The sequence below is a fragment of the Lemur catta genome, chromosome 5, assembly GCF_020740605.2.
Source record: "Lemur catta isolate mLemCat1 chromosome 5, mLemCat1.pri, whole genome shotgun sequence".
Taxonomy (NCBI): domain Eukaryota; kingdom Metazoa; phylum Chordata; class Mammalia; order Primates; family Lemuridae; genus Lemur; species Lemur catta.
The window spans coordinates 107,145,161-107,160,783 of NC_059132.1; the positions used below are offsets into that span (position 1 = coordinate 107,145,161).

Consider the following 15,623-nt stretch of genomic DNA (forward strand, 5'->3'; position numbering starts at 1 on the left):
CATCACTGTAGTCAGAGAGACTCCGAGCAAGGAAGGTCAAGAAGCCTTGGTGGTTTTCACTGTTTCTGAATTGAGGGTCTTTGGCCTGAGAAGCACGGGAGGAAGATTTCAGTGGGATCTCCAGGTTGTGGAACTCTCCAAAATATCATGGGAAAAACCTTTAAATAAACAAAAGTTGTATTGAGTAGAACTTAATGCAGTAAAGGAGCATACCACTTTGACAGTGTCTTAGCAATGTCTCAGGGTAAGTAAGGGGTAGAACAATGGTAGGGCTTTGGAGTCTGGACTCAAGTAGTTTAAGGTGGGTCTTTCAAAGTGGGGCATTTAGTAAGATTGGGCAAAGTTCATGATATAGTGTCAATAGTTTAGGATGGGTTGATACAGGTGAGTGAGGATCTGGATGAGTAAACTGTTATTGATAAGTAGGCTGTTTGCCAGAGTGAGAATATTATTGTCTTCAATACATTGATTTGCCAGCATTTCCAGAAGTAAATAGTGAAATTAACTACTGGTTTGCAATCTTATCTTTCCCAGGCTAAAGTTTTCCAGAAGAAACAACAAAGTCATGACATAAGTGATCTATAGTTTTATCTAAGTCATGTTCATCAATGGTCTCAATTCTTAAAGCCTATGGTTTTAAAATCAGAAAAAGTAGAACTTCAAATAAAAATATCAGGTTAAAACACTGGACATTATATACAGTAAAAGCAAAATTAGATCAAAATGATATAGCATCGAATTATAATAAAAATAATGGAAAGTCGGAAACAGGAAAAAAAGTTAATTATTATTGGAGATTTTAACAAGTCACTCCCAAATAAGATTTGAATATTACAATTAACATGCTCAGATTTAATACCAAACAAAAAGAGAACATGCACAGAATCAGTTGCAATGATCAACCATGTGCATTGGCCACAAAGAAAGCCTCAATGGATTTCTAAAATCAACGTCATTTATAGTAAAACTAAATATAATAAAATTAGAAACTGATGACAAAAATTCCATGTCTGTAAACTAAAAAAATATAATTATATAACTTTTCAGTTAAAGAAAAAAAATCATAAGTGAATTAAGATACATTTACAACTGCTTGCCAAAGAAAGTAGGACAGGGTCAAAACTGAGAAACATATGTAAAGCAGAATTTAGACCAAAACTTGTATTTTCAAATATGTTCATCAGAAACTAGAAAGAAAAAAAAACAAACAACTAATCTGACCATTCAACTAAAAAAGTTTGAAATGGAGCACCAATAAAACTAAGCAAGCAAGAAGGAAGGAAATAACAAATCAGAAATCAATAAACTAAAGAAGAGGCCGGAGTGGATATTAGAATGCACAGTGGATATATTATTAATATCATTATTTGCCTTCAAACACTATCTTCAAAGAGAACAAAAACTCCATATGTAAAACAGGGAAGAGGTGTTATTCTGGCCAGAGCCCTTCTACCTAACTCTCTTTCTTCAGTTCCCACTGACTGAGGAATAGTTTCTGAAAAGCCAGTTTTAGAAGCCCTGTTGTAAAACAGGTCCTGCATGAAGCTGGTGATGGACCCGCAAACCACCTAAAAGGACTTTCTTAACCTTTAAAATCTACTGGTGGTACAAAGTATTGTCTAGGGGGAAAGAAAGAAAAAAAGTTCTCGACAACTGTCCGGTTTTACCTTTAAGATTTCTTCAACAATTACTGCAGGATTGTTTTCAGGGACCATTAATTATTTTTTTTTTTTTACTCAAGTATACTTTTTGCCAGCATTTTCTTGACTCAAAATATTAATAGTAGTAAGATAATATTTTTGAGAGGAAAACAGTATGTGTTCCCTACCATATTCAAATAGTGCAGTAGTTAGTATCATGCATTTTTGACACGTTGTGCGTTTGTTGATTTTCCAGTCTTCACACAATGCTAGTCCCTGGGTGGTGGAGATGCCTGTGGTTCTTGATTTTGGTTGCCTGTGAGGATGCTGATGTCCAAGCCTTACCCGAGACCAATTCAAGCAGAATCTCTGAAGGTGCCCTTAAACATGTGTATTTTTGAAATCTCCTTTTGTGATTCCAAGTGCAAACAAAGTTGAGGATCATTGTAACAGGGAATGGCTGAAAAGAAACTCCAGCTTCTACTTAAATCTTACTCCAGTCTGTCCTTAGCAATTCTCTTTTCACAGCTCTATGAGTGTCGGAAGACAAGTATGGCACATTGATCAAACACGCATACAGCAGGAAGCCAGAAAGAGGAGTGACACACTGACTGCGTCAAGATCCCAAAACATCTCAACAAGCTGGATGATGGCCCGAGTCTGACGGAATAGAATTTCATAAAGACAAATAACAAAGCTCCAATCTTGGGCACAGTAAACCAACTCCACAAGTGCAGGGCAATGTAGACGTGACTAAGCAACAGTACCCATGAAAAATTCTTGAGGAATTTAGTTCATTTTAAGTGCAGCGTGAGTCAACACTGTGATTTGGCTGCCAGAAAATAAACTCAGTCCCAGGCTGGGTCAACAAAGGCATAATGTCTGGACAAGGAAGACCCTTTTCTGCACGTTTATTAGAGCACTAAGTACCGAGCTGTGTTCTGAGCAGTATACTTCGTGAACATGGAAAACTTACAGCATGGTTAATGAGAGATACTGGAGATGTGATATGGGGAAACAAAAAGGGATATTTAGGTGGGAGGAAAGTTAGCATAGGGAGAACATAACAGATATTCTCAAAATATCCAAGAAACTTTCATGTGGAAGTGAGGTTAGATTTATTGTGTAAAACTCCAGAAGTCAAAAGCAATGGATAGCTGGAAGGAAATGCTTTTCAACAGTGTTGATCATCAATAAAGGGAATGGACAGCCACACAGTGGAGGGTTCTTGTCCCTGGAGGTATTTAAGCCTTCAAGTAAATGATGGGTGAGAACTTCAAATCTCCTAGACAGTCACCTCTCCATCTAAGACTTTATGAACCTCTAAGATCATTGTATCTAAAAGTACTCTGGGAGTAACAGGGAGACTTTTCATGTTCTGCACACTGTTGAAACCTCTTAAGCTTGGTCCTCTGCAACCTGCCCACCCTGCCCCATGGAGGCAGCCAATGCCACCAGCACGGCAACTGAGACCCCGAGTGCTTTTCCAAGGGGCAACTGCAGTCACTTTTCTTCAGATGCTACTTCCTTTCTATAGTATAACACTCATTTCTTTTTATCACCCCCTTTTTTCGTACAAACCCAACCTGTTGCAGAAACTGATTCTGTGTCTGTTTACTTCTCATGAAGATTCTGGACCTTCTCATCTGCCAGAAGTTTAGGATTCCAAGGGCTCACTAGCATCCATCCCAACAGCCCGCATTCTCAGCACTGTGGTTCCTGCTTCCCCATGCCACTTGAACCCAGACACGGGACAGAGGGGACCCTTCCAAGCTCCCGTCGGGGTCCCCGCCACAGTGTTGACCTTCTCCTGGAACCTCACAACTCCCGGGCTGTTTCCAAACTTTGAGCTAGATGCCGAGGGCGAGGCGCGCGGGGAGCAGGACCGGAGCCCGGGCGCCGCCGAGGACAAAGGGTCGGCTCCCTGCCCCCGCCGTGCCCACCTTCTCCCCGCTGCCACACCGCCGAGCGCCGCACCGTCCCGCGACAGCGGGCCCCGCGCCGGCCGCCCCTGCCCGGACTCGCGCCCGGCGGGAGCCACGGCGCGGGGAGGCGGCGGGGAGGGAGCGCGGGGCCGGGCCGGGGAGGTGGCGCCGCCCGGGAGGGGGCGAGGGAAGCGGGCGCCGCAGGGAGAGCTTCCGAAGGAAAGTGAGAGGGGAGGGCAGCGGCGCTCGGCACGCTCCCTCCCTCGGCCGCTTTCTCTCACATAAGCGCAGCAGAGGGCGCGTCAGCCATGCCCTGCCCCTGCGCCCGCCGCCGCCGCCGCTCAGCCCCGCGCTCAGGAGGCTCCAGCGCCGCGGAGCTCCCGGCGCCGCCGCCACCGCCCCTGCGGCAGCCCCCGCGGCCCGGCCTACTCCGCAGCGGGGAAGGGGCGCAGGAGGGGGCCGAGGGCCCGGTGGGCTCGGAGGGGCTGCCCGTCGCGGGGGGTCTCTGGCTTCCCCCCTCTTTCCAAAAAGCCGAACAACGCGCACCGAGGAGCCGTCCTCCCTCGGCCCCGCTTCACCTCGCCGGCTCCGCGCGAGGGGAGCTCGGATGTCCGGTTTCCTGTGAGGCTTTTACCTGACACCCGTCGCCGTCCCCGGCACTTGCAGAGTTGGGACCGCGGAGCCCCGGCCGCGCTCGCCCGGCGGGGGGTCACCGGGAGGAGCCCGGGGCACCGGGACGCGGAGGGGACCGCAGCCTCGCAGGGGCGCCCCCGGCCCTGCCCCCACGGCGGCCGGCGTCCCGCAGCCGGCGCCTCCACCATGCACTTGCCGGGCTGCTTCTCTCTGGCGTGTTCCCTGCTCGCCGCCGCGCTGCTCCCCAGTGCGCGCCAGGCGCCCGCCGCCGCCGCCGCCTTCGAGTCCGGACTCGGCGTCTCCGACCCGGAGCCCGACGCCGGCGAGGCCGAGGTAGGTGCGCGGGTCGCGCCGTCCCGGCCGGGGGCTGCGTGCGTGGGTCTGCGGAGGACTCGGGAACCTGCGCGGACGGAGGGACGTGCTTGCTCAACTTTGTGCACGCTGGGTGCAAAGTTACCGAGCTCAGTGCACGCGTCCTTGGAGAAAAGTTTTCCAGTTTTGAAATAGAAAGTTGTTACTAGACAGAAAGCGGGTTACACGAGTGAGGGGGCCCAGAGAGGTCCTAGTGATAGAGATCACTAGCCTATTTCAGAGCGGTCTCTGCAGCGGCCACGAGGGGTCTTGAACCCTGCCCAGTTAGTGGGGCTCGGGAGAGCCTGAGCCCGTCCTTGGGGGGAAATGATCGTTTCTGTCCCTAGCCGCTGAGTGGGACCCCAAACAGCTCCTGAGGCAAGGGTGACCAGTCAGCCGACGCTTAATTTCCTGAGTGTTCATAGCATGGGGAACACCAGGAGTCGTGCGCGATTTTAGAAAAAGTTTAAGGAAATTTAGTATCCGCGCTTGAGGGTTGTAAGACTTTAGTTCCCTTGAAGTTGGCTAAAGTTGAGATGGAACAGCAGATTAGAGCCATTTAGATCATAATCTAAAAAAGCAACGCAAACCTTTTTTCTAACCTGATAAACTCTGCATTTCTAACAATCTCATCATGAGATACATAAAACTGAGGGTTTTTTGTTTGGGGATATTTTGTTTTGTTTTGTTTTTAAATAAGAGGTGTTTATCCTTTGCCTAAAAATGTTACTAAGATACATACTTTTGAGGCATTCTGATTTTCAGAATCGTGTTTGTGCCTGCTTATGGGCTCTTCTAAAAGGATATATATGTACTTAAAAGTTCATACCTAAGGATGTAGAGTATGCCTAAGAGAGTTCTTGAACTCCTGAAGAAGTTACATTCGACCGACTATGAGCCATCACAGTTCAAACACTTACAGTACCCCTTGTTGGAACCAGATAGTAGTGGTTTATTTCAACTGACTGCAAGGGGAGAAGTACCAGTGGGGTGTTACCTTAACTTGCAGTTGACTTTGTGTACACATACACAATGTGTAGAAATTAAATTGCCTTCCCAGTTATATTTTGAAATACACTTTAAGATTGAGAAGACTAATTTTTAAAAATCAAGCTAACTACCTTTGTAATTAAATTTTAGGGAAAAATTAAAATATTGGAATTTGTAATTCAATATAGATGTTAATGGAAAACCTTTTGAGAAAAACCAATATACATTAAGTTGCAGAACAGAGTGCATTATGTGAATTGCAAAATAATTTTCAGTGTAGAGATTTACATTATTATAACTACAGTGATGTGAATATCTTACTGCCCTTAAAATATATCAAAAATGTAGCGCTGGACCCAGTGACACTTCCTGTAGTTTGGATCCTTGAATTTTGCTTTCCCTATTCTCTTTCTGTTTCTGCAAAGTCAAACTAGTAAAAGTGTGACTTAGTAAAGCAACACCTCTCTATTGCCTGTGGCAACTTTGGCTTACGGTAAGAAAGTGAGAAGCAGGAAATAAAATGACAAACATTTCCTGATAAGCCAATTACCTGTATGAGAGTCATTCACTGCTGAATCAGTCCTGCATGTATGTGCCCTTATGTGCACTTATGTGTCTTTTACATATAGGTGTGGCATTGGAGGATCAAAAAGTTTATTTTTAATTATCAAAATTGTAATGATTAGCGATGTAACTAAATATTCCCCATACCATCAAAATCTCTAGGCATTTTTGTTTGCAAATGTTACTTTTCATATTTAACCCTCTTTTATACTCTGTATGGTGAATATGAGTTGATATTCTATATGTAATATGGGTTCTTTCCCCACGTGATGAAATGTCATTTTAAGTCTCTGAGCTCCATTGACCACAAGGCAGTGTATTATTGCTGCACTAAAGTGTTGCCCAATGAGTGAATAGAGCCTTCACAGGGCATGTGTCATTAACGCCTTCGGTGAAACTGCTATGTCCTTGTAATGAAGCTTGCCATCCAACTTCCAAGAGACTGATCCAAAGACTCCATGTCTCTCCCTAGTGGCCTATACAAGCACCTCATTTAGGTTTAAGCAGTAGAGAAGAACTGGGGAGGAACCAATTACTAATTTTCTATGAACCACATAAACCCCAACAAGATATTTCAGAATGTAAATAGAAGATGCTAAATATACATAATCCCAGTAGATGCAAATTTTTGGTAATTTGCACTTAGATAAGTTTTTTTTAATATTTTAAAAATACAGAAGGTCTCACAGGCTGTGAACCAAGGTTAGTCATCCCATCCTTCACCCCATTCCCAAAGCCATACAAAAGATTGGAGAAGAAATCACAAAAGGAATCAAGATCTTCTTATTCCTTGACTTATATTTGATTTATTAGATTCCTTTTTCTAATTATTTGTGGTTGTATGACTTCACTGGAAAGTCCTAACATGTTTCTCTGAAGGATGTTAGCACAAACAAGTCAATGTCAGAAAAGTAAGGGTTGCAAAAGTAAAATTAACTGAACGGGATGGGGAAACTAGAGATGGCAAGTCTACAGTCGTTACGTTTACAGTTTTCCTTAGAATATATGAGTAAGCATATTTCTCAACCTCTTGTCTTATAAGAGATTTCTGACATTACTCTTAATGATGCTGGCCATATATGGCTTTAGACAGAAAGCTCAATTCATCTTCATTGTGGTTTCCACTTCTTTGTATTCTTTCTTCTGAACAGTGAATACCTGATTGGTAGCCATTGTTCAGGAGACAGTTATCATCAAAATTGCTTTATGGGAAGCAGCTAGTTATTGATCTCAGTGGCATATTTTTAAGACCAGTAGATCTCTATTCCTGTCCTTTTAAGTTGAGGTGAGAACGGTGGAGGGTGGTGGATTTGGGAGATTTCTTTCTGGACTTCCAGTTCTGCGCTGATAAGAGGGAGGGAAGTCCTGGCCTCCTTGTTACCTCCATGTGTCCAACCTGGAATGCTGTTTCTCAGCTCTTCCTTGGGCTTTTGAGGACAGAGGAGCTAGCATGAGAGTAATGAGGGTTTCCTGTATAGCCTTCCCCCAATCCCCCCACCCTACCACTGTTCTTGCCTTTGGCAGGTCTAGGGAGAGAGTAAGGGTTGAAATAATAATTGTCAGCCATGTCCTGAGCAGCTGAGTGTGCCATGCACTTCACTAAGAGTGTTACAAGTTAATTTTATTTTATTTTTCACTACACCTCCATGAGAATATCCATGAGATGGATATTCTTCTTTTCATTAAGGTTCATTCATGAACCTAAGATTCAGATGACTTAACCAGTAACAACAATAGGTTCTTTTCCCCGCTTTTTTCTTTTTTAAACACTTCTGTAGTATATACAGAGGGTTGCTGACTTACAATAGTTCGATTTAGGATTTTTTTGACACTACAGTGGTGCAAAAGCAATACAAATTCAGTAGAAACCATACTTCAAATTTTGAATTTTGATCTTTTCCTAGGCTAGCAATATGCAGTAAGATACTTTCTCTCCATGCTGGACAGGGCAGTGAGCCTCAGCCAGTCAGCCATGTGGTCACTAGAGTACACAGCCAGTACTCTACAGTGTATTAAATGCCTTTTCAACTTAACCATACGGTGGATTTATGGGGATGTAGCCCCATTCTAAGTCAAGAAGCATATGTATTTTAGAGAGGTGTGGTCATGAATTTGGGCCTTTGGAGTATGTGCATGACCCACGATCCATACTCCTTTCAGTCCCTCTGCTATTCTCCTCCAGCCCCTTGTAGCAGCGTGCAAGAAGGTGAAGAGAAGCATTGTATTTGAGTTTGCAGTTGTGGCCACCTTGTTGCATTTATTTAGGACTCACTTCCTCACAGTGGCACAAACTGAAATAAACATGGACTTTCTTCCAGAGACTTTACCACATGGTGTCCCTTTGACTAAAGGTAATCCATAAATGACCCAATCCATAGTAGGAATAGTAGTATTGTTAGAATGACTGCTTAGCTAGGGGCTCAACAAAAATTTCTGACAGTTTTTCTACGTTGTGCTAATGTGACTTCAGTGAAAGATTGTGATTTTACCTATGCCAAATGACCTTTCACAAATAAGTGGATTTCGAAAGAACAAGCTTTAGTTGGCAGAAGCATTATACCTCCTCCTACTTCTGAGCATATATTTTTTGACCTTTCACCAGTTACATTATTCCTGGTAGATATGCATTCTGTAAATATTATATGGGCCCACCTTTTGTTACAGACACATATTTTTAAGTTCAGATTTGTATAAATTGTGAAATTAAGGTATCACTGATTTTTTTCATGTTAGAAAAACAGGTGTAGCAGAGAACATTAAACATGGAGGGATGCTAATGAGTTTGATTTAAAATGTAATTCTAAAATTTACTGTAAATATTTTAGATTTGTCTGTGTAATTGTTTCTTCTGAAATTTACCCCTGTCAATTGTTCAGGTGTTTCCTATCCTCAACTGATTTTTTTTTTCAGAGTTTATGTTTAACCACTAGAGAACTGAGATTTTTTTTAATTTAATTTGTTTTGTTGGGCATTCATCATAGAATCAATCAAATAGGTACCTTAAAGTACTTTTTGCTGATGAATTCTTATAGTTTCTTTGAACTAATAGTGCCCTAGTGGCTTATCAAGCTTTAGAAAGGGACCACGATCGTTTTTTTTGCAGTTTTAAAATCTAAAAGCTCATTTTTATAAATTATTTGGTGCTATAACTCTAATCTGAACTGAAATAAAGCTATTTATTGTCACTGTTTATTCTCTAAGTTCAAATATTTCTAAACTTCATTGAAGAAATAGTAATTTATTTATTCATGAGATGCTGCCCTATATCCTGCTTGTTGTGGGGGGGGCATTGGTGTGAATATTAATATGTAAACACACTGGGTTTCCTACAAAATCCTGCCATCTGAGACTCATGCCGTTCCAAGGGCTCAAGGTAAAGGATGGGATGGTAGCACTGTTCTTTTCAAAAGGCTGTCCTCAATTGATTTATTGCGTTGGAGGCTGCCTGGAAGAGGCAGGCAAAGGAAATTGAGGAACTCAAGAAGGAGGCCATGTGGCTACTCCTAAATCCACTTTGCCACCTAGTACCAGGTGTATGTACTTTTTAATCTAAGTTCTTATATATAAATTTACTTCAATTCAGGGACATTTTAATCAATTCTCACTAGTGGCAGCTTCAATTCTAAGCAGGAAATTACAGTTCAGTGAGTGAAGCAAAAAATGTAGAGTGAGGGATTCTTGCCTATAACAAGGTTAAAATCATTTTTGAAAAACAAGAAATTTACTCGTTAAAAATACCAGAAATGAATTAAACTATAAATCCAGACAATAGAAGAGATTTTGCAAGAGAGTTTACTGTCAGCTATTGGGTAGGCTGCTAGGTGTTGCATGGGCAGGCCTGGGCAAGGTGGCATCATAGGAGATCAAATGTGAAAAGTGAGAAGATGCTAGTTACAGAAATGGGGGAGGGAGGAATATTTTGGGTATTGAAGAGTTGCAGCAAAGTACAGAGGTGGTAATAGACAGGGGTATTTGGGGAACTGGGAGCAGATTCCCTTGGCTCAAGAGTTAAAAGCTCTAAGGGAAATAGAGGGAAATAAGGTGGAAAGTATGAGAATCCAAAGAACAAGTCTTGAGTCTGGGTTGAAAGCCACAGGAGCCACTAGAGATTCTTGATGGGCATGCTGCAAGTGGCATTTTAAGGAGCCTGACATCATTGCACAGAAATGTTTAAAGAAGCAACTGGAAGCTAGTTGAAGCTTCTCAGAAGGCATTTCCAAAGGCAAGGTTTCTTACAGTGTTTGGCCATGACTGTGCCCTTCTCATTCTGCCCTTCTCTGTATGCTCCTGATCACTGATGTTGATAATGGTGATTACGTTTGACTTATGTAAGCCCACATCACTGTGCTGTCTGGATGCATTTATAAAATTATAGCAACTGATATCTTTGTTATTGTAGTTTGCATTCCAAACAGAGCAAGCAGTGTAAACAGTGGTCATGCTTAGATACACACACATGCACACACACACATGCATTCACCTCTTAATAGTTCTTCAAACTGCCGACCATGACTTATGTATTCTTTCTTGCCTGGATGAGAATTTTTAGACAATCCATTGAAATAGAACATAAAAAAAAAAAACCCAAAGTATATGAGATTACATTCTCCACAGTTTATATGTACACTTAATTTGTAGGTCAGCTGGAAAATTAAAAAGAGAAGTAACCCTAAAGTGTCCCAGAAATTCCTTCCTTTTAAAATCTACTTAAAGGTAGTCCTGCTAACAGTAACACTAGGAAGGAAGGGGGGCAGATAAACTGTCAAATAAATAGTATAAATACTTTGGAGCTGCTGTTACAAAAAAATTTTTTAATGTGGAACTATTTACTCAAACTCAAAAGACACCTATTAGAAAATGGACATACTGAAAGAGGAAATATTCAGATGTGCAACTTTGTGCAAATAGCAATACTTAAGAGTTTAAAAGGCAGACTTCTCAATGAGTTTGGTTTCCACACTGTCCTCATTCGGACACTGTCCTCATTTGTTGGGGAAGAGATGAATATTTGGGGGTAGATTAGAAAGATGTAATTTGTGACTTCTGTAGTTGTGAAGGTTTTTATTAGACATTTATTTTGTAATTTAATTTACCTTAAAACTTGGTCTCCAAGTTACCATTTTCTCTTTCTTTTATGCAGTAGTAAAGTATGTAGTCATAAGTATTAAAGGCAGAATCAAAGCTAGATCTTTTGCTGACTGCAGAACCTATGTGCGTTGTTTTACACTGCCTGTAATAGTGCCTAGAACTCACTGTCAGTCTTTCTGCGTATTTCATTCATACAGCTGTCATTTGCATCAGTGACGTAACGGTTTAGGTAGAGATGCAGTGCAGTGGATAAAAGCACAGGCCTTGGAACTTGCCTTTCTGCATTTGCATCCTGGATATGTGAATTCATGTCTTGCCTGTGGCACACCTACTTGTGTGACCTCAGAGAAGTTACTTAGCTTTTCTGTGCTTTTTGATATATATATATATATAAAATGAAGACAATAATTAATGCTTATTTCCTAAGAATTAAAGAGTATATACCCTTAAAACTATGACTGGCACATAGTAAGCATTCTGTAAATTTTTGTTAAATATGTAGGCTTCATGATCAGAAAAAAACATAACATATTAGTACTCTGCCCTAGGCAGAGGAACTGGGATTCTCTAGCACCTTGCAACTAATTTATTATGTTATTTATTATAAGCTTCTAATTTCTAAAATTTGGCAAGAATATGTAATATTGATACTTAATTTTGAGACAGTTGGGGGAGATCCAGGGTGTTTAATCATTCAGTGTAGAGAGGCTATGTATTGTACTTCTGCCTATGATATGTTTCCACCCCTCCTGAGTGCTTGTGTTTGTGCCTGTCCTGGCGGGTGACAACCTTGGCCATAGACCACCAAACCAAGGAATCTGGGGTGATGCTCATCCCCTAAAGTGCTTCATTCACACCTATGTCGTTTGGGTGAAAAGTACTTTGGTACACACAAGATTATTATAATGCCACATAGATTCCTATGAATTCATCTTGAACACTTTCAAGTGTTTATTAATGAAACATGCTAATAGTGCTACTCTGACATGTAAACATTTCAAGTCTTTATATTATTGTTACAAAAGACATATAAATATGCATTCTAAATTTATAGTGAACTCATCACAGAATATCTAAAATACTAAAAATATACATTCACTGAAGACAATATAAAGAAAATTCAGTGGTAGAATCTTATATGCAAGAGTTAAACTTGTATGAATTTGCTTAGAAAAATTTGATTGCGCTGCTCCTTTGGGGCTCTCTTCGTGAATGGCAACCAGCAAAGTGTGTGCCCTCTGTACTGTCATTGAGATGAATCACGGAATAGATACTTTCCTTCTCTGAGAGTAAGTCTGGTTTACGTGAGTACTTTAATTCAATCAGAACAGCTGGTTTTGCTTGGTGGTCCTATTTGCCAGTTTGCCAGTCAATGCATGAATCGTGGGGTTGCCATGTGCTAAACACTTTGCAGTCCTGGGGGGTGTTGGAGGCACGTGAGCAGACAGGAAAAGGGACTTAAAAATCAGCGCTGTACATGCTTCCCAGCTCTTGAAGAGCTGATGACATATTTTTATCAATAACGTCTTGGAAGTACTCACTTCCTTAGGATTCCAGTACACTTGTGAGTTGGAGTATTTTAGGAACTTATGACCAGATACCATATTTCTAAACAGAGAATTTTTTTGTGACAATCTGGAACAAAGAACTAAATTAAATAGACACTTGAGCAGTATGTAAATGAATAAAAATTCGATAATACTATATTATCCATACACATCTATACGCAGATACTGGTATGATGTTTTTGGTAAAGTGATTTTAATATTTTTATTTCGGGATTAGAATTGCATATAATTATATAAAATGAAGTTTTATATTTAAGTGTCATTACATTTCACCAGTTATAGTATTCAAATTCAAATTTTAATGTAGTTTTCATCATAGTAATTTTTCATTATCATACTAATTTCTTTTTCTAGTACGAGTTCTGTGCATCTTTTTTTTGTCAGAAATAGGATTAAAATAACATTGCTTATTTAATATTCTTTTGTATGTAGCAGAAATATTCATGAAATTAATACTTTTGGTTCCAAATTGCTAAAATACTGGAAAAAAGAGGAAAGATTTATGAAAAAAAAATCCCAGACTTCGACACCGTGGTTATTTGGGAAGGTTCATGCATACATGGGTGTGTGCCACGCTGAGACAGGTGGCACTTTCTCCGTCCTGGCAGTTGGCTGGGAGGTTGGGAAGCTGACCACTTACCTGCCTCCTCCGCCAAGGAGCGTTCAAAGCTTAATGCCCTTTTCTGAAATGGCAAACATAAATACCTCACTTAAAAAGATGTGTTTGTAGTGACCTTAAAACCTTTCGCTGAGAAAATGGTTCACTTTCCCTTTGTTTATAATTAAATCGGTCCCCCATGTCTTCCTCCCCAAAGAAAGAGTGAATAAATTTGGCAAATTAAATCAGACTGGAATTTTAAAGAAAATGGTCAATTCTTTTAACTGGAGTGACCACACAGCTGCCATGAATCCTTTGATTGAATTCCTATAATCTGTAAAAGGGATTTTTGTTTCCGCTCACTCAAAGTTCCTTGGGAGTAGCCACTCAGTATCAAATACCAGATGTGAGGCTGTTTTAAACCGCACTATGGTTTCATTTACTACAGTATCATTGCCTACATGGAATATTTTTAATTCTTTCTTTTTGTTTGTGTCTGTTGTGTGTATTTAGTTACTTTATCCTTTTTAAAGTCCTCTTCCAAGTTTATGTTTTGAAAAATAGAACACTTATTTGGATTCATGTTTGCTTATGGGTCATGACATGTATGACTTCCCTAAAAAACAAACTAATCCTTTTGTCTCAGAGCCATATTTTCCTTTTGAGATGATAGGGATTCATTGTTTGTTCTCCTTGAGTCCAACATCTTTCTTTTAATTTTGGTGTCTGTTCATGCCAAATTAGAATTTTATCAAGGCCAAAATTATTCATGAGTCATGACCATCACACTTAGAATTGGGTAATTTAAAGCTGCTTCATATATAGAGATTAAGCAAATAATGATGTCATAAATGTTAATCCAAGATTTTTTTCCCTTTTTAATATTGGTAGCAGTGAGGACCACTCTTTTGGAGCCCAGTTCTGTTTTACTTTAGAAAAACACACCTTTGTGTCATGTCCACATGACCACAGCATAGTTATTACATTACTGTAGTATACACACAGTGACACATAACTTAGTGAATTAAAGATAAAAATATTTAAAATGTCACTTTTTTGTACCGTGCTTGTTTGAGGTCACATGAACCCAGTTTTTTTTCAAAAAAACTCATTTTTCAGCTTCCTTTACTGCTAGTGTTGCCCTAGGATAGTTCTTGGAAACTATCCTATAAGTGAAAATCTAGTAGGGATTTTTCCTACTAGGAACTTTTCTTTCCTCCTGCCTTTCTTCTTTTTCCCTTATTTTCTTTTCTGAAAATCAGAAAATGATTTATAATTTTAAAAGTTTACTTTTGCTTATCAAAAGGACACTTTCAGTCTTATGTGAAAGACTTTATAAGACATTAATAAGACTTTTATAATTAATAACATAAGCCCTTGACTGTGGAATGACTTTTATAAATTTGTACTATCATGTCCTTAATCTTTTGAACCATAGAGTTAACTTATATTTTTATATAATTTTTTAATTTTATAATCCAACATTTTTTGCTTGGCTGATGGGTTCCTTTAAAATGTTATCTTTATATTTTATACATGCTTTAATAAGCCTTATTCAATAGGTACATTTCAAATAAATAAAGGTTCTGTCTATTGGTAAGGCTATACATTTTGTCCCTTCTAGTTGTTAAAAGTGTTAATCGCCTGGAAATGACCCCTGACCATCTCTAATTGTTTGGAAAATGGTAACTAGATTGAACAGAGACAGAGACTTCTCATAGGATTTAGAGAAAGTTGGATGAGAAGTCTCAGAACTAATAGGAAAAAAGTGCAAACAAAAAAATATTTTTGAATTCTTTATTGAGATCAATGAATAATTAAACACCTGGACTATTCAAAAATCATGTTGGATTCTAGGCCTTTGCAAACCTGAATTTGTCTTCATAGTCATCAAGATAGGAAGTTACAAAAGAATGTTAATTTAAATTTAAAACAGCTGGAAATACAATACCTGGCCTATAAGCTTATCTTCTCATCTGTCAACAACTGCTTACAGATGTCTCAGGAACTGTTTTAACTGCAATTATATAACTCAATGGAATGTTCAGAGGTGCTTCAAAAAATGTGATTGGCTGACATACAGAGTACTCATTCTTAAGAAATGCTCTGTCCAACACTATTTTAAATATATACAAGAAACTCTTTTAAACCAATTAAGAGTTTCAAGTTAACATTTTGGGGAAAAAATTCAACATCAAGTAATAAGAGAAATATAATTTTAGTTTAAATTATTTTTTCTAATAGTTTATTTATAGACACAACACAT

General features: G+C 39.9%; 1 protein-coding gene across 1 annotated transcript in view; it reads left to right on the forward strand.

Annotated features, from left to right (window-relative positions):
• The first annotated feature begins 3,940 nt into the window (after nt 1-3,940).
• The window catches only part of VEGFC (vascular endothelial growth factor C), a 96,305-nt gene continuing 84,622 nt past the window's right edge, over nt 3,941-15,623 (forward strand). Inside the window, exon 1 of the mRNA XM_045552468.1 lies at nt 3,941-4,531. Coding sequence (XP_045408424.1) covers nt 4,385-4,531 — 147 coding nt within the window. The 5' untranslated portion in view covers nt 3,941-4,384. The remainder of the gene's footprint in view (nt 4,532-15,623) is intronic.